At 38.7% G+C, this 23,621-nt stretch overlaps 1 protein-coding gene across 10 annotated transcripts in view; it reads right to left on the bottom strand.

The window, feature by feature from the left end:
* The window catches only part of STPG2 (sperm tail PG-rich repeat containing 2), a 422,300-nt gene that overhangs the window by 303,371 nt on the left and 95,308 nt on the right, over positions 1 to 23,621 (bottom strand). For 9 of the 10 annotated variants that reach the window (XM_030564765.1, XM_030564764.1, XM_030564761.1 and 6 more), the window contains 2 exons: positions 23,221 to 23,384; positions 16,563 to 16,652 (listed from right to left, as the gene is read on the bottom strand). In XM_030564765.1, coding sequence (XP_030420625.1) covers positions 16,563 to 16,652; positions 23,221 to 23,384 — 254 coding nt within the window. The remainder of the gene's footprint in view (positions 1 to 16,562; positions 16,653 to 23,220; positions 23,385 to 23,621) is intronic. The other variant, XM_030564769.1, reaches the window with a different exon arrangement.

Here is a 23,621-nt window from a genome sequence, read left to right as displayed (position 1 = left end):
CTGTAATTTTTTTTGTTTTTAAATTTCTTTTTATATTTAGGCAAAGGGCCCAGAGATCAGCTAATTGTTTCTTCCTCTGACCCTGACCACTTCAGTAATGCTGGAGAAAAGGAAAGAACAATAAAGATTTCAGTATAGCAGGTACATAAAATTTTCACCATGTAATTCGTTATCACTTATTTGCCTGGCTTCTGTCACAGCTGAAATTATATCACAACTACTTCTTGCTAAGAAGGTGCTCCTCAGATCAATCATCCAAGAAAGGGTTCACAAAGGACATCCTGCATCCTACCCCAAGGACAACAACAACAACAAAAAGTCCAGATGCCATGGAACCAGCTTTCCCAAAGGAATGGGAGCAGAACCTGTGGATCTGCTACTATACTGATCTAGCTATGGAGTATCTGAATGGTGTCCTGGGTAGGAGGATTCCTTCCCCAGAGTCACCTGGAACCCACATGCCCAAAGATTTAGTGTAGAAGAGAAGGATGTAGTCCTAAGAGCAGAAGAGTATGCTGTTTCATAATGAACATCAAATATATGTTAATTTATAAGGTCTCTATCATTGCAATAATCACCAGTGTGAGAGGTTATTTTAATTTTACATATATAGTAATTGGAATCCAATCACCTAAAAATATACTTAAGCTTTACCTATTATGCAGCCTACCCTTTGAAGCATTAAGTAGGATTAAACATTTCATTTTCCTTCCCTGCTTTGATTTTCTGATGTATACTACCTAGAAAAAAATTCTCTTATGTAGTTATATCATATTTAAAAACAGGATTTCAGCTAATCAACCCCAAAACTTCTAAGAACTGTACTGCATTTCACCTGACCATAAGTCTGATGCAAAAGAAAGATTGGATTTTCCTGTCAAAATATTAATAACATTCAGTTATTCAGTATTGTACTTATGTCATAAACAGATAGTTAAGGGTTAACGTCTCTTTTACCTGTAAAGGGTTAACAAACAGGGAACCAAACACATGACCAGGGGACCAATCAGGAGACAAGATACTTTCAAATCACGGTGGAAGGAAGCCTTTGTTTGTGTTTTGCTTTGTTCTCTCTGGGTTCTGAGAGTGACCACATGTACCTACAGGCTCTCTAATCTTCTATTCCAATTTTGTAAGTACAAATGTAGAAAGGCAGTATAGTCTTTTTAATTTGTTTTCCTTTATGTGCAAATGTGTAGTTTGCTGAAAGTATTTTAAATTGTATTTCTGTTGGAGGGGGCTTTTTCTCCAGTCTCTAGAAGCTGACAGACCCTGTAATATTCCATCTTAAATTTACAGTAATTTTCTTTATTCTTTTATTAAAAGTTTTGTTTTTTAAGACCTGTCTGATTTTTCCCCTTGTTGAGGCTCAAGGGAATTGAGTCTGTACTTAACAGGGAGTGGGAGAGAAGGTGGGGGAACCCACCTGATTTCTCTATGTTGTGATTCAAGAAGTTTGAATCACGGTGATCTCCTAGTATACCCAGGGCAGGAAAGATCTGGGAGGAAGAAAGGAGAAGGGGGAATCCCTTTGTTTAGATTCACGGAGCTTGAATCTGTATCTCTCTCCAGGAGCCCAGGGAGGGAACACCTGGAGGAGAAGGCTGGGAAAGGCAACGGTGAGAAAAGGGGTTTACTTTCCTTGTGTTAAGATCCAGGGGGTCTGGGTCTTGGGGGTCCCCAGGGAAGGTTTTGGGGGACCAGAGTGTATCAGGCACGGGAATTCCTGATTGGTGGCAGCACTACAGGATGTAAGCTGGTAATTAAGCTTAGGGGAATTCATGCTAGTACCCATATTTTGGACGCTAAGGTTCAGAATTGGGAATTATACTATGACAACTTATGTCTAGGAATTTCTTTTCAAATAAAAAAATAAGAATAATATTCAAGTTAAAGATTATAACCACATACACCCAATTACTTCTCAAGCACTCAGTTCATTTGTATTTTTAAAAAATATTTTAATTGTAAATCTTACACACACACACTTACTTTTATAAAGGTAAGAGACCTAAGCTATCAGCAAGACAGGATGAAACTCCCCAGTTCAAAAGCTTTCTGGTCCTCTGTGATAGTAGTAATTACTGTTAGCCTGTGAGATACCTACACATAAAACTGCTCAGTCACACAACATCACCTCCACTCCCCAATCCGTGTTGCCTCAAGTACCACGGCGTCCTCTTCAGGACACAGCCCTCTGGCACTATCACACTTGGCTGTATCACACACACTTATATCACCCAGCCCTCTGGCTGTATCTCCCTTCCAGGGGAATAGCAGTCCACTGTCCAGCCACTTCTCAGCGGTGATTGGGGGCTACAAAGGGGGACCCAGACCTGCCCACTACTCTAGGTCCTGGCACAGGGACCCTGTAGATGGCAGCCACATGCTGTGTCCCCTCAAACTTCTCAGTCTACTTCCCTGGGCCACTTCCCTGCAGCCCCAGCACCTTCTCTGTCCTTGTCTCAGGGCCTCAGCATGCCAGCCATCAGCCGGGAGCTCACTCTCACTCCCCTGAGCCTGCCCAGCATTGCTCTGTCCAAGGCAGCCAGTCCTCCTCCCTCTCCAAGTGACTGACCTGCTGGATGGATGGCTGAATGAGAATCTTGAGCAGTTATATCTTATGCAGAATCATAAGCAAGAAAGTTTTTTTCTTTAAAGATTCTATCTGCCCAGGATTCTCATTTTGGGAGAGTAATTAGCTTTAGGATGACTCAAAATAAAAATAATTGACCAACATTAAAAACCTTTTTTTAATTAAAGAAGGGATATAGTATCTCCAAAGGATTATAAGAGGCATGGACACAGAAAGCCTCAAATGTGTGTCTTAATAAAAGCAAAATCTTTCACAAATTGACCAGCTCATGTAAGAGACTTCCTAAACTAATCTAAATTTGGGGGACAGGCAGAATTTGGGCTCCCTTATTTCAAAAACAGCTTATTCATAACCTAGAGATTAATATGGGATTCCTCAATAGAAACTAACTCTAAGCAACAGGTTATTTTTAATTTATATATATGGAAGACTCTGGCTGTTTTGCACATATTCTAGATAGAAACGTTATTGCATATGACAACCAAATTTGCCCTGCTGTGGATAGCATGAGCCATGAGAGACTCTTCCGGGTACATGCCTACCAGAACACAGTAGTGAGAGAGCCATTTGATATGGTCACAATAGAGATAGCATTGAGCCCAGAAGATAGACCTTTAATCATCAAGGTTGTGAAGAAGGACTTAACCAAAATAGATATATAGGCATAGAGAAACACTTGCAAATAAAACTAAAAATCTTTCACCACTTTCAAAAACAAACAATCTAGGATGAGTCCATAGTATCTCCTTATCCTTATAAATTTGATTTAAAGTGGATTATCTGGTAGTTTACTCACGCTGAGTTGAAATCACTGACTCCAAGAAAGAAACCTCCTATGTAAATAAAACTTAACTCGTTCACTCTGTAAGCTGAAATCACTGACCCCCCAAAAATAACCTTATGCAAGAAACTTGAGCTTACAAGTACTGAGTGCCTTTAAATGAACTGTCATAAAGTTTGTCAGGACAACATTACTTCCCAGGATGCAAGGGCCTTTGTAATGACGGCCCTTCATCTTTAAGCAGGGGAGTCTTTGGCTGGCTGGCCAAGTAACAGGAACAGAGTTTTATGGCTGGTGGGGGAGGACATGGTGAAGAAGAAAACTGCTGCAGAAGGAGTCAGCATGTGGTCGCTGACTCATCCCCCGGGAATGGTAAACATGGAGCTATCTTCACTGTACACCGTTATCTGCTGGGTAGTCCCAGACATATAATAATAAAGTTGTCGCCTGATTAAACCCATGTCAAATGTTTCCTGTCCTTTCAGCATAGCCAGACAATGAGAGGATTCACGTATGTCAAGCCATGCATTGAACTTGATAAATAAGGGGCTCAGACACAGTTTAGCTTGTTCATGATTGTCTGAAATTATCATCATAAGAACATGGATGAAATTAGTCTTTAGAAGGAGGAGATGGTCTTGCGATTAAAGCACTAGCCCAAGACTCAAGAAATCTGGGTTCAGTTCCCATTTATATTAAAGATTCCGTGTGCCCTTTGATAAATCACTTAATCCCTCTGTGCCTCAATTCCATGTCTGGTAATATTTGGATGATGATAATACTGTCTTCCTCCCACACTCTGTCTTTTCTGTTTAGACTGTACGCTCTTGTAGCAAGGACTGTCTCTTATTACATATTGGTCAATGACTAGAACTCTAATAAATGTTAATACTGTTAATGTTGATTTTCAGTAACTTTCAGAATACATAAGAAGTTCCAGAAGACTAGAAGAAAGCAAATGTGCCAAAGTTTTAAAAGAGCAAATGAAATGACTGGGATAATTATAGGCCTTTCAGCCTGATCTTGATCCCTAGGCAAAATAATGGAACAGCTTATAAAGGACTCAATAAAGGCCTAAAGGATGGTAATATAATTAATGATAATAAACTCAGATTTATGGAAAACACTCCTGCCAAACTAACTTGGTCTCTTTTTTTTAAATGCGATTACAAGTTTGGTAGATAAAGGTAAAATTGTTGATGTTAATATGTATGACGTAATATATCATATGCTAATAAGATGTTATTAGTGTTAATATTTAGTATTAATATTTAATAAGGCACTTGACTTGGTACTGCACAGTATTTTGATTAAGAAACTAGAACGATACAAACTTAAAATGGCATTAAATGTATTAAAGAATAGCTAGGTCTCAAAATATATGTTTAAAACAAAGAATTATCAAGTCTTTGTTAACAGTGGAGTCCAGCATGGAACAGTTCACGGCCCTACGTTATTTAATGTTTTTATCTGTTTTACCTATATGTTTTACCCAGAAGATACCATAAAATCATCACTGATTAAATTTGTGGATAATACAAAGATTGAAGGAGTGGTAAATAATGAAGAGGACAGGCCATTGATTTAGTCTGATCTGGATTGCTTGGGAAGATGGGTGAAAGCAAACCGTATGTATCTTAATACAGCCAAATATATATGTATAATCTTGTAATAAAGACTGCAGACCATACTTTTAGAACTCTATCCTGAGAAGCAGTGACTCTGAAAAAGACAGGGGAGGGGGGTTTCCTGATAGATAATCAGCTGAATATAAGCTCCAAGTATGATACTAATATCAGGAGGTAGCATCTGAAGAAGTGGGTTTTTTACCCATGAAAGCTTATGCCCAAATAAATCTGTACAAGCAGCAAAGAGTCCTGTGGCACCTTATAGACTAAGAGACGTTTTGGAGCATGAGCTTTCGTGGGTGAATACCCACTTTGTCGGATGCATGTAGTGGAAATTTCCAGGGGCAGGTATAGATATGTGAGCAAGAAGCAGGCTAGATATAATGAGGTTAGTTCACTCAGGGAGGACAAGGCCCTCTTCTAGCAGTTGAGGTGTGAAAACCAAGGGAGGAGAAACTAGTTTTGTAGTTGGCAAGCCATTCACAGCCTTTGTTTAATCCTGAGCTGATGGTGTCAAATTTGCAGATGAACTGAAGCTCAGCAGTTTCTGTTTGAAGTCTGGTCCTGAAGTTTTTTTGCTGCAGGATGGCTACCTTTAGATCTGCTATTGTGTGTCCAGGGAGATTGACGTGTTCTCCTACAGGTTTTTGTATATTGCCATTCCTAATATCTGATTTGTGTCCATTTATCCTTTTCCGTAGGTACTGTCCAGTTTGGCCGATGTACATAGCAGAGGGGCATTGTGGCATATGATGGCGTATATTACATTGGTGGATGTGCAAGTGAATGAACCGGTGATGATGTGGCTGATCTGGTGAGGTCCTGTGATGGTGTCGCTGGTGTAGTTACGTAGGCAGAGATGGCATCGAGGTTTGTTGCATGGATTGGTTCCTGAGTTAGATTTACTATGGTGCAGTGTGCAGTTACTGGTGAGAATATGCTTCAGGTTGGCAGGTTGTCTGTGGGCAAGGACTGGCCTGCCACCCAAGGCCTGTGAAAGTGTGGGATCATTGTCCAGGATGGATTGTAGATAAATAAATAAATAAATAAATCTGTTAGCCTTTAAGGTGCCACTGGACTCCTTGTTGTTTTAGTAGGATACTGTAGCCAAAAGAGCTAATGTGATCCTTTGAAGACAGGAATCTCAAGTAGGAGTAGGCAGGTTATATTACCTCTGTATTGGTACTTCTGTGACTACTGCTGGAATACTCTGTCCAGCTCTGGTGTCCACAATTCAGGAAGGTTGATAATAAATTGGGGAGGGTTCAGAGAAGAGCCACAAGAATGATTAACGGATTTGAAAACATGCCTTATGTGGCAGATTTAAGGAGCTCAATCTATTTAGTTTAACAAACAGAAGATTAAGAGTTTATTTGATCACAGTGTGTAAGTACCTACAAGGGGAACAAATAGTTAATAATGGGCTCTTCATGTAGCAGACAAAGGTATAAAAAGATCCAGTGGCTGGAAATTGATGTTAGACAAATTCAAACTGGAAATAAGATGTAAATTTTTAACAAGTCAGGGTCATTAATTATTAGAACAATTTACCAAGGGCTGTGGTTGATTCTCCATCACTGACCATTTTTAAATCAAGACTGGATATTTTACTGAAAAGATATATTCTACTCAAAACAAATTATTTCAGGGAAAACCTATAGCCTGTGTTATACAGGAAGTCAGACTAGAAGATCACAGTCACCCCTTCTGGCCTTAGAATCCTGAACAGTGGAGCCCTGATTTTGGTTGAGGCCTCAAACGGGGGTTGGTAGGTAACTATTCCACTCAACTGAGCACTGGGGAGGATTCCACTGGAGTACTATGTCCAGTTCAGGTTGCCACACTTTAGGAAAGATGTGGATAAACTGGACAAAGAGTCCAGAGGAAAACAACAAAAACTACATTTTTCAGGAACAATTAAGGCACCCCATTTCCAACATCTGGTCCCAAATGTGGAAAAAGTCCAAAATATTTCAATACTAAGATACTGCATACATAAAGCTTTTAGCTTCCCAGAAATATAATTTACTAAAAGAAAGAAAAAAATTTTAAATGTTTCAAGGATCACAGATCTCCACTGCTATATGGTATCACAGCTTAAGATGAGTATTACATATTAGCTACCTATTGTAAAGTTAATGGAGTAAATTTTAAATTCTCATATGTGAAATCATTCAAAAATTTTCAACAGCTAAATACCTTAGTAAGCAGAAAGGATCTAATGAAATTCCAGATGGCACTAACAAAATTTTAGGACTTCAGCAGCTTGCTTAAATTAAATTTGAATGCAATTCCTTTGTCTGAAGGAGCAGAAATATATTTTAAAAGAAGACAGCAGACTTAGATTGGGTAAATGAAATGAAACTGTGGAGACCTGCAACTTAGGAACCCATGCACAGGGCACCAGGGCAGAGTGCCAGAGTAGTAACACAGCAATCTGGCATGGGGCTTTCTCCCCAAGTGGGAAGTGTCAGTACTGCCTAAATCAACAATTTGTTTAAAAAATCCGAAGACAAACCAAAATAACCCATGAGATTTATTTCTAAACTGAAGGGCATATACATTTCATACATACCACTACTCAAAAAACATCCTAACTTATGTCTCATTTTCAGCAGATACAACCAATCCATCAACAAGACAGCACTCTGCCTACTATTGGAGAAACAGACAACAATGGTGGAGGGGAATGCCTCTTTTATATTCAAATGACTAAGATATTAAGCCCATTCTTCTCAGTCAGCTATGATGATTCCTGCATTCATTACCCCTAGGTTAGATCGCTGCAACAGAATCTACTTGCAGACCAAAATAATGGCCAAATGAAAAGCTTCAGCTGGTACAAAATGCAGCAGCCTGCTTCTTAGACATTAAAGACAGGAAAGCACACAATACCAGCAGTGCTCCATACACAATATAAACTGTTTGTTTCCAGATCCAATTTAAGATTCATGGTTTTCATTTTTAAAGCCCTTAAAGGAGCTAAGACCTACCCGTCTTGTAGAAATTTTTTCTTCTAAGTGACTCTGCCCACTTGCCTCTGGGCAATCATCTTTCAGATAGCAGTCTTCAAGCTGCCTACTACTAAGAAAAAACTGTTGCTAAGCATTGTGAACCCACATGCATACCACTCTTTCAGTAAGCAGGCACACAATAAAGAAAAGAAATACAAATAATTAGCATTTATTTTTCTTCACTGAATTTTGTGCAAATATAAAATGTATAGTAATCATTACATATTTTACACTATATACTCTATTTCTTCCACTTTTTATAATCATGAATTGGATTCTTTAAATATATTCTGCTGTCAAATAACATATTGCAAAAGTTTTTTTTAAGTACTGTATATAAGAATCTAAATGTTCAAGGAAAAAATAATGCTTTTGTTACATACTAAAATCGCAGCAGTTAGAATGCTGTTGCCATTGCCGACTGTGATAGGTTTATTATTTTCACATAATATAGCCTACTTTTTAAGCTGTGAAATCAGGCATAGCCTATTGAAAGATATAAATTTCTTAACAAATACCTAGACATGAAACCCCTGTAATGCATATCACCACAAAAATGCAGATTTACAATCTGTAAGATAAAACTTTTAGTCTGCAAACTATAATTATGCAGCACAATATGATTTCAAGGAAACCCTAGCTCTTGAAGTAAATGAGCACTATGGTATGCAGTACTTTTAATATGCTACCAAAGTGATTCTATTAACAATTCAGCATGAAAGCAATAATTGTGACAATATACTAAAAATGATTTAGCCATTAAATAGAAGCCACTTAACTACTTACACAACATATGCTAGCACAGAGAGCAGGGCTAGAAGCAATATAGTTACTAAATCATTCAAACACTATGGATTTTCTTTTTCTGTTTCCTTTTTTTAAATGCTTTTATTTTCTACATTTATTCATATGTCTGAAGAATCAGTCCAAGTTTCACTAGTTACACACTTATCTGGATAAAGCTAGTTCTCTAGTAGTTTGTGAAAATAATAAATAGTAACAGTATTAGAAAGACTTAATTCTCTCCTGTATCTTTCTTCACCACCACCCCTCCCCTTTTATACACACAGTCACACAGAGAATGATTAAGGTGTTCCTATACTTGATCAGAGCAAAAATTTTCAAAAGCACCTAAGTGACTTAGGTGCCTAAATCCCATTTTCAAAAGTCTCTTAGGCACCTAATTCCCATTGACCGGGAAAGCATGAGTTCCCCAAATGGCAAAAATCTTACCTGATCCCTTCATTAACACCACCAATATCCTTCTTTTCTCCCAGGCTTGTAGTGTAATGTCATCTTCAACACTTTGCTCCCCTTTCCCACATACGTAGCCTCTCAATGAGTTCTGTCACTAGTTGTGTCCCCCTTCATTGCCATTGCTCATGCCATAGCCACCTCGTGCCTTGACTACTGTAATATTCTACTTTCTGGCCTACACCACTTCCCTACCAACCACACCCAAAATACTGCTCATATAATCATGTCCTTTCCCACTGCTCTGAACATGTCACTCCTCCTTCATCCACTGGTTTCCTGTCCCTTATCATATCAAAGCCAAGCTCCTCCTTCTGACACTTCAAGGACCTACATGATGCTGCTCCTACCTTTATCTCCTGTCTTTTCTCCCACTCCCCTCTCATTCCTTATTATCCTAAATCCTCCTCATTTCTTTTTCTTTTTTTTTCATTCTTCTAACTTCGTGTTTTCCATTATGCTGCCCCCAAATGCTTGGGGCATTATCCCACTTCCTCACCACCAAGCCCCTTCTCTCTCCTTCTCCTCCAAAACTCACTTCTCTCAGGAATCTTTCCTCACCAATAATCTCTCTTTGTTTTCCTTCTTTCCCAGAATGGTCAACCTGTGACTTGGGTTTGGAAATATATGTCTTACTTGATCTTTGTAGAGCACTGTATACATTTACAATACTACAGTGTTTTTATTAATAAAACATTTTATTTATTTTGCAATTATAGTATCTTTTAACTAAACAGCTCAAATCACTATAAAATATTAATTTTCATACCACTATTGTGAGGTAGGCAAGTACTGTCATCCCCTTTTCACAGATAGGGAAATTGAAGCATTGAGAAGTTTAAGACTTGATCAAGAGCACACACAGCCTGATTCTATTACCCTTTGTTGTGCTGAGTAGCATTTACCTGAGAGGCAATACTCTCATAAGTACTACTCAGCATGAGTAAGGATGGCAGAATCAAGCCTACAGTGACTGATGGAGGGAAGAAGAAGAGAACTCAGAATACCTGACTCCCCATCTTATACTATGACCCTAAGGGTGCTCTCTCAGTATACCTCAATCATTATAATTATTATTTATTATCTGTATCATGCTAGTGGCCTAGGGACCAACTGAGAATGCCCATGTCCGGGGCCACTGTACAAACCTGAGTAGCCCCTTCCCTGAAGAGTTTACAAACTAAACAAATTGTCTTTTACTCTTGTAAATAATCTGCCTGTTTTTTCATTAGAAATACCAGGAATATCAGGTTTAATTTCCTTCCTTTTGCTAGAGGTTTTGACGAATTCAGATACAACAAGAGATTAAAACTTGGAGAGTGATTAAATCATAGGTCTTCCTCTCCACCACACCACTAAATTGACAGTGTTTAAACAATTGATAAACAATGCTGGACATCAACCACGTTATGTTAGAACTTGGTCTGCACTGTGTGGACAGGTGTCAAAATCATGCTAAGAAACACGTTAAAAACAATATTTTACCTCTGGTCTTTACAGAAAGGAGACACCTATATACACAGTAAAACAAACAGAGTTACACATTTTGTAAAAAGAGGAAAACAACATATTAAAAGTAACTTATTGAACAGAAACGTTAAATTGTCTTTATCTACATATATAAGTTGTATCAACCACCTACAAGATAATTTTTGCTATTCTTTTCTGGCATTTTAAGAAATTTTTCATGTTTAACCTCTTAGGGCAGGTCTACGCTAGAAGTGCACCAACGCAGCTGCACCACTGTTGCACATCTGGTAAAAACGCTCTATGCCGACAGGAGAGCACTCTCCCATTGGCACAATTACTCCACCTTTGTGAGAGGTGGAAGCTGAATACATAGGTAAAATTAACATTCTGGTATAAAAAAAAATACTAAAAGTCAGTTTTTCAGTGAGGAGAAAATACTAGACTGCATGCGATTCATAACAAGGCAAGCAGTTAACATTAGAACTGGCCTGAAGACAAGAATTCCATTTCAGGGAAAAAACTGAGGTTTTTACATCGTTTTTTTCCATATCAGAACTACAACTTTTGAAATTATTCATAAAAAACATGAGAGAGCATTCCACCCCAGAATACTAGGGATGTGGGTTCAAGTCTCTGTTCTGCCTGAGTTGGACCAGGGTCTCCCACACCCCAAATGAGTGCCCTAACTACCAGTCTACAGAGTCAGCCTCTCTGATTCTCTATCCCATTTTGTATAAACAAACATTCATTGGGTTACAGAGAGAGGCTGACTCTATAGTCCATGGTTAAGGTATTCACCTGAGAGATGGGAAACTCAGGTTCAAGTCCCTGCTCAGAATTAGCCACAGCAGGGTCTGGAACCCTTCTCCCATGTCCTAGATTAGAGCCAAAACCACTGAGCTCTTGACTATTCTGGGCTGGCTACCCTAGGAGACATTTTCATTGAAACCAGTAAGTTTCCACTAAAAATTTCAGTTTTGATGAATCAGCATTTTCTAACAAAAAATATTTAATCAAAAACTAGTTATGGGCTTGCTTGTTAATATATAAATCTTTCCTACCTCTGAAAAATCCCAGAAGGGAGATTGTGACTTAAGGGCATCAGCCTCACAGGTCAACACCAAAAATGTGCAACTGACTAAACAAAATTACAGGAGAGTGGAAGAAAACCAGAATGGACTTGATCTCTTGGGCCCCCATTAAGCAAAGTACTTAAGTGTGTGCTTAACTTTAACTACTTGAGTAACCCAATTTACTTCAGTGGGACTATCAATAAGTTTAAAATTACACATGTTCTTAAAAAGAACAGGAGTACTTGTGGCACCTTAGAGACTAACAAATTTATTTGAGCATAAGCGTTTGTGGGCTACAGCCCACTTCTTCAGATGCATAGACTAGAACACACAGAAATAAGATATTTATACATACAGAGAACATGAAAAGGTGGAAGTAGCCATGCCAACTGTAAGAGGCCAATCAACTGAGATGAGCTATCATCAGCAGGAGAAAAAAAAACCCTATGAAGTGATAATCGAGATGACCCATAGAAGGTGTGAGGAGAACTTAACATGGGAAAATAGATTCAATTAGTGTAATAGCCCAACCATTCCCAGTCTCTGTTTAAACCTAAGTATCTAATTTGCATATTAATTCAAGTTCAGCAGTTTCTCTTTGGAGTCTGTTTTTGAAGTTTTTTTGTTGCAAAATTGCCACCTTCAAATCTGTCACTGAGTGGTTAGAGAGGCTGAAGTGTTCTCCCACTGGTTTTTGAATGTTATGATTCCTGATGTCAGATTTGTGTTCATTTGTTCTTTTGCACAGAGATTGTCCAGTTTGGCCAATGTATATGGCAGAGGGGCATTGCTGGTACATGATGGCATATATCACGTTGGTAGATATGCAAGTGAACGAGCCCCTGACGGCGTGGCTGATGTGATTATGTCCTATGATGCTGTCCCTTGAATAGATAGGTAGACAGAGTTGGCACCGGGTTTTTTTGCAGGGTTTGGTTCCTGAGTTGGTGTTTTTGTTGTGTAGTGTGCAGTTGCTGGTGAGTATTTGCTTCAGGTTGGAGGGCTGTCTGTAAGCGAGGACTGGCCTTGCAACAAAGCCAAAACAAACTTATTATACCATTGTTAATCAAAATCTCCTTTTTTATGGTTGCTTTGGCTACAGATCCTTATGATTCTGGATTGTTAACGATGAAATTAAGAGGAATCTCTTTCCTAGATATAAATCTTGACCAGAAGATCCAAAAGCTGACACATTTTTCCTTCTGTATCTATTAAGATGTATGATAATATTAGCTTTCATTTTAATTTCAATTTTAAAGGGAGTGCCACATTTTAGTTCCACATTCGGGACCCAATCCTGATGCCATTGTAATGAATCAGATTTCTAAATCTAATATCTATAAGAGCAAGATATGGGCCCAGATATTCTGATGGCCTTTGCTGCTACCTGCAAGTCCCATTAATATATAAAACATATACAAAAGATAATTGATTATTAATTTCTCCAAGTAGGTCCAGTATTCTTACATTCAAAATCATTTGGAAAATAGACAGTTTTTGAAATATGCTACATATGAATGTGGTTCTGATTTTATTTATCTACTAAAGAAAAACATTATCTTTTGAGGTGGCTACTGTATTTCTAAATACTTCCAAAATAAGGATATGTTCCTTCAGTTAAAACAATGTACTGCACAAAGTGATTTACCATTTTTATATGCTCTGCACTGCTATTTAGTTGACACATGACTTGTCTGATAGAGAAAGTAAACATTTATTTTATTGTTGAAAAGTGCTTTAAAACATTAAGATCTATGCCACTTACAATATATATGCAAGATGTGGAATTCTTAGTGTTGAATAACTGCTCCTGAGGGAAGGACAGGAAATTATAATGAGTTTGCAGATTTAAAAGTGAAATGCCATTTAACATTTCTCTGAAAACTCAGCAACAAATTTGGAAAAAAGGAAAGAAGCCTACAGTAACTGCAGCTCTGCAAGATGTTATAGTCAGTGGGAATCCAACTGTAGGGGTGCATGCACCTCATGTGCACAAGATTTAATTATTTTTTAATTAAAATCAGGGCCATACACGTGCCATGTGCCTCCGTGTGCTGCCATGAAGTACAAGGCAGCCATGTCCCTCCCTCAGTTCCCTCAGACCTATTGTAAGTCCAATAAGTATCAAGGCCGGGACAAGGTGAAGACCATGCTGGACTGCCCATAGAGAGAAGCTCTCCCCTTCAGATGAATGGGTTCTTCTGGCTGACATTTTCCTGCCTTGTAACAGGATTTCCTGGACCTGAAGGGAGCAGCCTCTGTCCGTAGTACTTAGCCAGATAAGAGCCATGCCATCAGGTGCAGCAACTTCAAGTCTGGATGGAATATTTGTCTATGGGGTCCAGGCAGTCTGGGAGCTAGACTGGAACTGAATAGAAATGTTCAGCAGGTCTGTCAACCAAAACTGTGTAGGCCCATATAGAGCCACCATAAGATCATGCCTTTGTCTCTTCTCATCTTGGAAATTACTCTGAGGAACAAGGAGATTGGTGAAAAAGTATATAGTATGCCTTGAGACCACTACAGAAGGAAAGCATTTTAGAAACACCAGGTTCATGGCCCCCCTGGAACAAAAGTTCTGGCACAGCTTCCAGACAAAGGGAAGATGAATATGTGCCCCCTTGTTTGCTTATGTATTTCATTGAAGATGGGTTCTCTGTCAGTATTTGCACAGTGGAGTTTTGAAGAATATGGAGGAAGGCTCTGCAGGCTATTTTAGTGGCTCTGAGCACCAGGAATTTGATGTGGAACCTCATAACTTCTAGGGCCTAGGTCTCTTGCATTTATGGATGGTCCCAATGGACTTCTCAACCTGTGCCAGATAGTTCCATAAAGTTTGTGTCAATGAGAGTTCCAAGAATGGTACCCCTCCATGCATGTTTCTGAGTTTCTTCTGCCATCTTAGTTCTGCAACAACGTGAGGTGAGACCAAAGCCTTCTTGTTCATCTGATGTTTCCCTGGGGAATCGACTGACTTGAGGCAGAGGTGAAGATGTCGCAGGTGAAGTCTGGCAAGTACTGCCATATATATGCAAGCAAACATATGGCCAAGCAGCCCTAGACATGGCAATACCACCATAGTCAACTTTTATTCTATCCCGAGCACTAGCAATTGCATCAACAGAAATCTTCACTGACTCCAGCTCGGAGAAAGTATAGCTTCCCAATCAGAGCTTCTATGAACTCTATCATCAGTGATGGCATAACAGATGATCTTTTTCATAGACCATCATGTGGCCTACCATTTAGAGGAGGAAGACTTGCTCTTGTCTCCTGCTGAAATGTGCACTTTATCAGTCAATCATCCAGGTAAGGATAGACATCAGCGTTCTTCCTTCTGAGGTGTACAGGTACTATTGCCAGGCATTTCATGAAAACTCTCAGTGGAGAATCCATTTTGTATTGATAATGGTTGGACCCCACTGTGAACCTCAAGTACTTCCCACAGGCCAGATGGATGGCATATATTACATATGATGGCATATATTACATTGGTGGACGTCCAGGTGAATGAACCGGTGATGGTATGGCTGATCTGGTTAGGTCCTGTAATGGTGTCGCTGGTGTAGATATGTGGACAGAGTTGGCGTCTGGTTGACACCTAACCAGATCAGCCATACCATCACCGGTTCATGCACCTGCACGCCCACCAATGTAATATATGCCATCATATGCCAGCAATGCCTCTCTGCTATGTACATCGGCCAAACTGGACAGTCGCTACAGAAAAGAATAAATGGACACAAATCAGATATTAGGAATGGCAATATACAAAAACCTGTAGGAGAACACTTCAAACTCCCTGGCCGCACTATAGCAGACCTTAAGGTGGCCATCCTGCAGCAAAAAAACTTCAGGACCAGACTTCAAAGAGAAACTGCTGAGCTTCAGTTCATATACAAACTTGACACCATCAGCTCAGGATTAAACAAAGACTGTGAATGGCTTGCCAGCTACAGAACTAGTTTCTCCTCCCTTGGTTTTCACATCTCAACTGCTAGAACAGGGCCTCATCCTCCCTGATTGAACTACCTCATTATCTCTAGCTTGCCTGCGTATATATACCTGCCCCTGGACATTTCCACTATATGCATCTGATGAAGTGGGTATTCACCCACGAAAGCTCATGCTCCAAAACGTCTGTTAGTCTATAAGGTGCCACAGGATTCTTTGCTGCTTTTACAGATCCAGACTAACACCGCTACCCCTCTGATACAAAAATTTAGGATAGTCAAGACCTCACAAGACTGTGATGAACTTTGCAGGGGCCTCATAAATCCAGGTGAAAGGGTAACACAATGGGAGATGATATTCTTTGTACACAAATTCAAAATACATACTGTAAGAACAAGTCGAACTGCTCGTACACATTGCTGCCTTCTAAATTAACTTTAACATCTTAGAAAGAAGGCCTGAACATCACAGCTCAATAAAAACCGTCTGCTCAATGTACAGCAGCAGTAAGAAAAACAAAAATCACGTTAGGACACAAAGAACCAGAAATAAAATAATATTGAAAATATTATACCACCATTCTGAAAGATGTCATTCTCATTGCTGTAAATTTACAAACCCCACAGAAAATACACGCCAGATTCTCTGCAAGCATAATTCCATTGATTTCAATGGATCTTAGCTTGCAAAGAATTTGACCCCACAAATCTTATTTGTATTCATTAGTTTAAATATTAGAGGGAATACAGTAATATAAAAAGACAACCTAAATAATCTGGAGAGTTATCTTACCATGGCAACTACTGGAGCTCTTTCTGTTGATGACAAGAAAACAGGTAACTGCTTATGTTGTTTATGTGATTCTTCGGTGCTCCTTTTGCCCTGAGAATTCCAAAGTACACAGAAGAGTTAATCTTTAAAAAACTCCATTTCAGAATTTGAAAATTCCTTTGTAGTTTTAATTGACATCAGTTATGTTGGCATTAGAATCAATTCATTCAGTGTTTACAAATACACATTGTCTCCTCCCAGCCAGGTTCCCCAGGATAAACCTCTTGAAACCTAAACAAATACATATTAAGGTTCTGTTAAGACTTTGATGTTCAGTGCTCCAAACTCAGCAAACGTAAAGCTAAGATGATGACAGCCTGGCCCTACTGCTCATACTTTATCTTTTATAGCAAATACTTAACAATATAAACATCAAAATATAGAAGTAATCATCTAAAAAAGAGAAACAGGAATAGAAAATAGTGTAATGCAGCAAAACTAAATTTTTACTATGAGCACTTTAACTTGAAAGTTCCTGGGTTTTGAATGTTTAAGTTTATAAAATTATTGTTATATTAACACTATAAAGAGTAATTTATTTGGTTTTCCTAAAAGGAAAAAAAAAAAAAGTTAAAAGGGGGCCTTAAGGGTTCAAAGAACCTTTATTTATTTATTTCAACTCACGTTGTGGTCTATCACCAATCTTTATGCACATACACAAAAAATATTTTAAAATATTTACATGAATAATAATAACCTAAATTAACCTAACATCAAAAATATGTCAGATTTCACATTGCTATGTATTAAGCCGTTAGGACCTGATTCAGGGAAGCACACAGGCACATGCTTAAGTCCCACTGGCTTCAAATGCCACATGTATTATTGTAATGTGAGGCTCCATACGTACACCAGCTTAATGGTGACATCAATAGGACTTAAACACATGCTTAAGCAGGGCCTTAATGCATGCACCTTGGCAGTTCTAATTACAGAACTAAAAAAGCCTACATTATGATAACACTTGTATAGTTTGTAATGTCCATTTCCACAAGAACGTGTTTTGTAACATGTAACACTTATAACTATGGCATGCATGGGTACTTATAAACATCACAAGAGTTACAGCAGAAAAGTAGCACCATCACAGGAGCAGGAAAGAAAAGATTGAGCAAATAGACTGTTTCCTGAACCTGCAAATGTGTACTTATAAAATGTACCCAGGGCTACTATTGTAGGGATTGCAATGGGAGCCTAAAAGGATAAAGGGTACTTTTCAAGATACTGACAGCATCTTTACTCACAGCTACAGTCTTACATTTGTTGTGAAGAAAGTGGGGACGGGTTCAGGACCACGCAGTTTCCTCACCTGCACTCTTCTACTCTCTACCCTATATTCAATTCTCTCTCCTCTAGTTCAGTGACCCATACACACACAAAGCCCACTCACCCCAGGTTGGCAATCTATTATATAAATTATACTCCCCACTGGTTTTGTGACACTATATAAGCTCTGCACTTCTTACTCAGTGGAAACCTTTATGTGCTGCCAACTTGGTGTATTTAAAAGCTTTATGCACAAAAAATTAAATGCAGGAAATGGAAGAACAGGAACAGAGGAAACAATCAAAAGCTACATTACTCCAAGTAGAATAATATTTTTTTTGACTACTGTAACAACTTGTGGCCAACACTGAAAGCTGTGGCCTTGAGAACCAATGTAACATTTTGAACTGTTAACTGCAATTTTTGTTCTCTCAGTCACCATATTTCATTTATTATTTAATGCAGTGAGTTTTTAAGTATATTTTTATATAGGAGTTTACATAGATAAAAGTATCAATATTTTGTTATTCATCTCTCTTAATCAGTATAGGAATGTGGAAAATGCTAGCTATTTTTGAGAATGTCTTTTGTTAAAGGTGTAGTAATTGAGGGGGGGAGTTACATTTTGTGTTCCATTAGGTTTTAGTAGCCACTTTTAAAACTTAATGAAACACAGCTAACCATTGATTTTGGTGTACAGGCCTGGCTATATTCCCAAGAAACCTTAGTATGCTACCCCCATTAGGGTGATCAGAGGTCTCGATTTTATAGGGACAGTCCTGATTTTTTATATAGGCTCCTATTACTCCCCACCCCATCTCGATTTTTCACACTTGCTGCCTGGTCACCCTAACCCCCACCTCTATGAAGAGCCTGTTAGATCTAAATTGTTATATATTGAGTTCTAATGATAATGTATGTGAACTGTTCAGCTTGCTTGATTAAGACCTAGGGGAACTAAGTTATTTGCATTTGATAAATACTGGAAAACACTGTCCTACATCTAACATATTTAGCAATATATATTCTCTTCCTTCCCATATGATAACAATTCTGTTAAAGGAAGCTGTCAGAGAGCAATAATGGTGTCCTTAGGTCAGTGATTCTCAAACTTTTGTACTGGTGACCTCACACATCAAGCCTCTGTGTGCAACCCCTCCCCTCATAAATTAAAAAAAAAACCCTTATAAATTAAAAAACACTTGTTTACATATTTAACACTATTATAAATGCTGGAGGGAAAGCACGTTTTGGGGTGGAGGCTGACAGTTCGTGACCCCCCCATGAAATAATTTCATGGCCCCCCGAGGGGTCCCGACCCCCAGTTTGAGAACCCCTGCCTTAGGTAATTGTACTTGATATATTTGATAACACAGAACTTGAGACAGAGTCACTCCATGAGTGAAATATGTTAATTACTTGATCCTGCATGAGAAGCACTTATTTTGTTGTTTATGTTTAGTTTGATTTTTAAGATTTTTATATCTTTACTTGAATGTTGAAATCTACTGTACTTTTCCATTTATTAAAAAAAACTATTTTAGAACAAAAATTAAGAAAAAACAAACACTTATTGCACTCTTCATTGTAGAACAAGATTAGAAAATTACTGTAGTTCATCTTTTGTTTACTTGTCTCAGCCTAATTTTATCTTTGAATGCCGTACTGATTATTTATTGTCAGAAAGTAATGCTGAGTACTCTGTAATTCCACAAAGCTAACAGAAATTTGTCAACAACTAAACCATATGAATTGTTACACTGCTTCATGATTGGTTAATCTAGCTGAAAGCACTGTAATCCTACTGGATGTTTTCTAAAGAGGCTAGAGTCCTCATCGCTTTAACTGGGCATACAGTATATGTCTGTGAAAGATCACAGAGAACCAAACCATGGAGAACTGTATGAGAGCTGGGAGCTCTATTGAGAAAAACTATGTTTTAGGTCTAAATTATTTTGATCCTGACCAAGAATTTTACAAAGAAGAAGAGGATAAATAATGAAAATATTACTAACTGAGGTCTGTGAAACAATGGTTAATGTTAACCAACTCTCAAGCACTGTTAGAAAACTTAGCCTAAAAATTACTCTGATATAGAAGAGGCCTGGCAGCAGCCTAACCAATAATACAACCCCAATAGGGGTGCAGAAGGGGCAGAAGCTCCTGTGAATGGTAGGGCAAGGGGATACTGAGACTCGGAGGCAGCCAGCTCCAGACTAGAAAGTAGGACCCTGAGAGTTCCTATCAGGGGTGGCTCCAGGCACCAGCACACCAAGCGTGTGCCTGGGGCAGCAAGCCAGGGGGGCACTCTGCCGGCCGCAGTGAAGGCAGCAGGCAGATTGCCTTCGGTGGCATGCCTGCAGAGGGTCCACTGGTCCCATAGCTTCGGCGGACCTCCCGCAGGTGTGCCACCAAATCCGTGGGACTAGGGACCTCCCGCAGGCAAGCTGCCGAAGGTAGCCTGCCTGCCATGCTTGGGGCAGCAAAATACCTTGAGCTGCCCCTGGTTCCTATCTGCTCCTGGGATCATTACAGCCCTTCGAGGCTTCACTCCCTGTTCTCCAGCCTGACTTCAGGAACCACAAAAACTGCTCCAGCCCCTCTGGATCCTGTGTGCCCCCCCCCCCCCAGGGGCTTTCATGAATGTATGTAGACATGGAGTCCCCATAATACTTCCACTGTGAGGGCACTAGCCCTTCTTGCCCTCTGGTTGCGCCACCTGAGAAAACCATATTTGAACTTTGCAGAAAGCGTTACTGTAAGTTAATCAAAAAACCTATGAATTATTACAGTGAACCTGTGAAGAAGGCAGAACATTCTTTAGCCTTGACAAAAATTTAATTTAATTTTATAGAAATCTAACCAGTGCTGGTGCATGTTATGTAAATAAGAATTGAGAAGTAAGTGTGGAAGCAGGGGAAAGGGCTGAAAAGAGACCCTGTTGTGGAGCAGAGAACTAGACACTCGTGAAATATCTTTGTGGGAACATGATAAAACAAGAACAGATCAAAGAAAGGTACAAGGATGGATTGCAACAGAAGTGTAAGGAGCACGCAGACCTCTCATATGAAGTTTTATTCACAAGCAAGCTTGAGCACAGAACTATTTGTGAGCCATGCTTACTCAGCATAGCTCTCCGTTCTTCTCTAGTGTCTAGACCAAACAAAATTTAATGTATCTGTTCAGCCTTTGAGCTATCAAGTGAGGGTTTTTCAGCTGAGGCATCAAAGGCTCAGATTTTAAATCTATAGGTCCAGGTTTCAATCCCTCTGTCAATACCCCATGCAGGGATGTCAAAGAAGATCTCCAAAATAAAATAAAGAAGTTGTAGTGGACAGATAATGACTGGGAGCAACTCACCCATCAGCAAGCAGATGAAAAGTAAAGTTTGCCTAAATACAAAGTGTTCTTGACTGGATGAACTAAGCTACCCCTCCAGGGTATCTTGTGATTTACAATGACATGGAGTAGAAGAGAGAAAAGTAATCTACTTATTGTTCTACTGAAATTTTGAGTTTCCATGAAATATTTACCTTTATAACTTTTAATGTGGAAGTAACATAAGTCATAAATTGGAAGACCCTGGGAACTGATCCCCATTTAAGTTAAGGCCCCTTTACTCTACTATACGAAGTGTAAATTTATTTTATCAAAGGCTTCTTTCTTGCCAGAGTGAGGTAAAGAGATTTTAGTTTAAATGATAGTGATGCCCCATGTGATTATCATTGCAGTAATTAAGGGTAATACAATAACAGTGATAATTTATAAAAACAAGTTTTACCTGTACATAAATCCTAAAGTAAAAAATGGTATATCTAGATATCTAATCTTTTGCATAAAGGTTGTGTGACTAGAGCACCTGTGGGAAAGTTAACAGTTGATCTATGTGCACTGCTTGTTTGTAATCAATTATTCAAAAGTCTCTTACACAAAACAGCATGAACATATATATTCCTAAACAGCATATGACTCTCGTGGAAACAATTGCTTGCAGAAATCTTATTTTGCATTACTATTTGTTCAAGTCTTATTAATATTTGAATCATCTTTGAAAGAACAAAAATTTAAGTCTATTGTACAAATGCTGAGTAGGAATATTGTTAACAATTATTAGATATGTGCTATATTTCCAAATAATAAATCCTAGTGAGAGAGAAACATAGAATTGTTAAATTATTTCAATATCTGATTGTCTGTGTTATTGCATGCCCAAACGGAAATCATCTGGGCAAATCTGTGTTAGGTGAAGGGATGATATCCTTCATGCCACCTCCACCCTTTAAAAATATCACCAAGCTTTCCTGTTCTACTTTATGAATATTTATTATTTTAGCTTTGTTAATTATCTGGTGCCCAGCTTGGTTCTAATTGGGAATTTGCTAGTAGTCCTCTCTCATTTTAACAATTGTGTGCCTATACGTGAGGGCAGAATTTGATTCTGAGTGCATTAGACAGACTATATATCCAGATTAATTAGCATCAGGGCAAACTGCCACATCATGGTGAATATATGGCAGAATATAAAAATATGTCTATGCTACTTATCCTGAACTGAGAAAATTTTGACTCAGTTGATAAAGTTAAGCATTTCAGTAACATACCCACACAGCGTTTTTAGAAACAAAGTGGGATCTTGGTGTTCTGAGATGCATGTCAAAATGTCTGAAATGATTTTTGTTTGTTTGATTGTTTTTTATTGTTTTTTTCCCCCCTAGCTCACAGTTATTCCAGTAGAGTTGGAGTCCAAGTTCTGGGCAAATATTGAAAAGTTGAAACATGCATTTATGGATCTATACTGTACATACAGGGGTGTTTATTATTTAGTTCTCTTCTTCACAATGTGTATTGCACTGCAAATTGGGATACTGGTCAGGATAGGTCAGGGTTCTGAGGGTAAGGAATTTTTCCCTAGGTCAAATTGGCAGTGACCTTGGAGCACGGGGTGGATTGCCTTCCTATGCAATGTGTGGTGCAGGACACTTACCGCACAACTGGGTATATCTTATTTAATCATTTCCCTAATTGCAGGGACCTCAAGCACTGGTGCATCTTGGTGTCTCCTATTCACTACCCGTGGTACATAATAAATCTAATCTCCTGTGTCCCTCATTTACTTTGGCCTCAGTTCCATTGGGTTTGCGTGCAGGCGCTTGGTGGTGTCAATGGCCTACAACATACAAGAGATCACACTAGATGTCCTGGTCATAGAGTCGAAGACCAGAAGGGATAACATTTTTAAGAATATACATTTTATTTCTAAAAAATATTCATGAAACATTTCCAAAATACTGACAGACCAAGTCCCCAAGAACCTCTCTTTACTGATTTTAAAAAGTTAATAGCTTCAAGTTACCTGATAATCAGCTGGTCCAGGAGTACAGAAAGCTCCCCTCTTAAAAACATATAAAGGTCGAGGTGCTGAAGATCCAAATGCTCCTTTCTTTGTACTCTCCAAGTAAGCTTTTTTAAAATTCTCTCTTTCAATACTATAGTTAAGAATATTATAGAAAGCTGGACCTGAAAAGGTCACAGTAGAGTTATGAGCCACCATCATAGTTTTGATTTTTTTTATCATAGTCATTTAAAAATACATTATCTTTTAATATTCATTTAAAAATTGTTGTGTTTTCATACTGTAATGAAATTGTCTCAACCAATAAAAGCACAGGGATGCCATACATTTACTGACCCACATCTGTGAAGTTATCTGCCAGTTATACAAACGTATGGACCCTGTGGTCTGAGGGATTTTGA

Source organism: Gopherus evgoodei, chromosome 5 (assembly GCF_007399415.2).
Source record: "Gopherus evgoodei ecotype Sinaloan lineage chromosome 5, rGopEvg1_v1.p, whole genome shotgun sequence".
Lineage (NCBI taxonomy): Eukaryota > Metazoa > Chordata > Testudines > Testudinidae > Gopherus > Gopherus evgoodei.
This window is presented reverse-complemented; position numbering and strand designations above follow the sequence as displayed.